At 51.1% G+C, this 1,102-nt stretch overlaps 1 protein-coding gene across 1 annotated transcript; it reads right to left on the bottom strand.

Annotated features, from left to right (window-relative positions):
- Positions 1-673: 673 nt before the first annotated feature.
- On the bottom strand, positions 674-1,083 carry H310_11626 (hypothetical protein; the record flags this gene model as incomplete). The annotated part of the gene is made up of 2 exons (XM_008878355.1): positions 674-727; positions 790-1,083. 2 exons carry the CDS (start codon positions 1,081-1,083, stop codon positions 674-676), a joined length of 348 nt encoding a protein of 115 aa, XP_008876577.1.
- Between the last annotated feature and the right edge of the window lie 19 nt (positions 1,084-1,102).

Raw genomic sequence — 1,102 nt, 5'->3', positions numbered from 1 at the left:
CTTAGGATGTAGCTTTCTAATGTACAGGCGTCCCTCTAGCAGGACGACAAGGATGAATGTTCTAAAGCTCTAAGTCGAAGGTTCTAAGTCGAACCTTCTAAGCGACTCTCCAGGGTCGAGGGAGATCCGATTGATGGGCATCATCGTCATAAGTTTGTCTGGGCTTGACATTGACCAGATGAAGTCGGATCTCAATCAAACTATAAAGAAAGTGGCCCTGTCGATAGCATCGCGCAAAGCGTTTGCTCCATGATACACGTCGATGGTCGGATCATTGACCAGAACGATGTAAACCCCATGCGGCGTAACCATCGAAAATGTTTGAACACGGCGACTGACAGGGAATCGCCCAAGGCGCTTACAAGGACGGTGCGAGGACCGCCATGAGGGTCGCATTCTTGACGGGGATGGCGACGGCGTGCATCAATCCTCAAAATGATGCGTGGGGAATGCCCGCGGACAAACTATAGGTTCTGTTTGAACCAGTATGCCTAGCGTGTCGAAAGCGACCCACCAAGTGATACGATGTAAGCCATCAAACGCGCCACCCCCAGCACACTCATGACCGATAGATATCAATTGTTGAAGCGTGACAGAGAGTGAATAACGGAAATGTTTGGGCGCCCATTCAACTGGTCCACCAAAACGCGCATGGATTATTCGAGCGTTATTGCTAATCCTCGGAGATGCACGCGTCTGGGTCAACAACTTTGTCGCACGTCAAGTACTTGTATCCCCCGAGATGTGAGTGTAATTCAAAATCAACAACATCGTCGTTGCAAGTTGTACGAAGTCTTTCGTCGTGCTGACCTCTTTTACGAGGTCCTCGATGGCCCGGTACCCCGACACGAGGCGGTTGGCGGCGTCGTACGCTTTCAAGGCGTTTTGAACGACGGACGTGGACTTGATGGAGTTCCAGGCGTCGTTGAGCGTGGTCAACTTCCCCGAGTCGACCTGGGCCATGAGCACATCTTCTGAGCTTGACGAGAACTCCGTGGAAATTTTGAGCACCAACGAGGCGAATGACAAGATCTTGTCAGTATTGATTTGATCGCATTCCTTCGACGTCTTGGTGGCGCCCATGCCACATTGGAACCATTCA

Source organism: Aphanomyces invadans (assembly GCF_000520115.1).
Source record: "Aphanomyces invadans strain NJM9701 unplaced genomic scaffold supercont1.32, whole genome shotgun sequence".
NCBI lineage: Eukaryota > Oomycota > Saprolegniomycetes > Saprolegniales > Verrucalvaceae > Aphanomyces > Aphanomyces invadans.
This window is presented reverse-complemented; position numbering and strand designations above follow the sequence as displayed.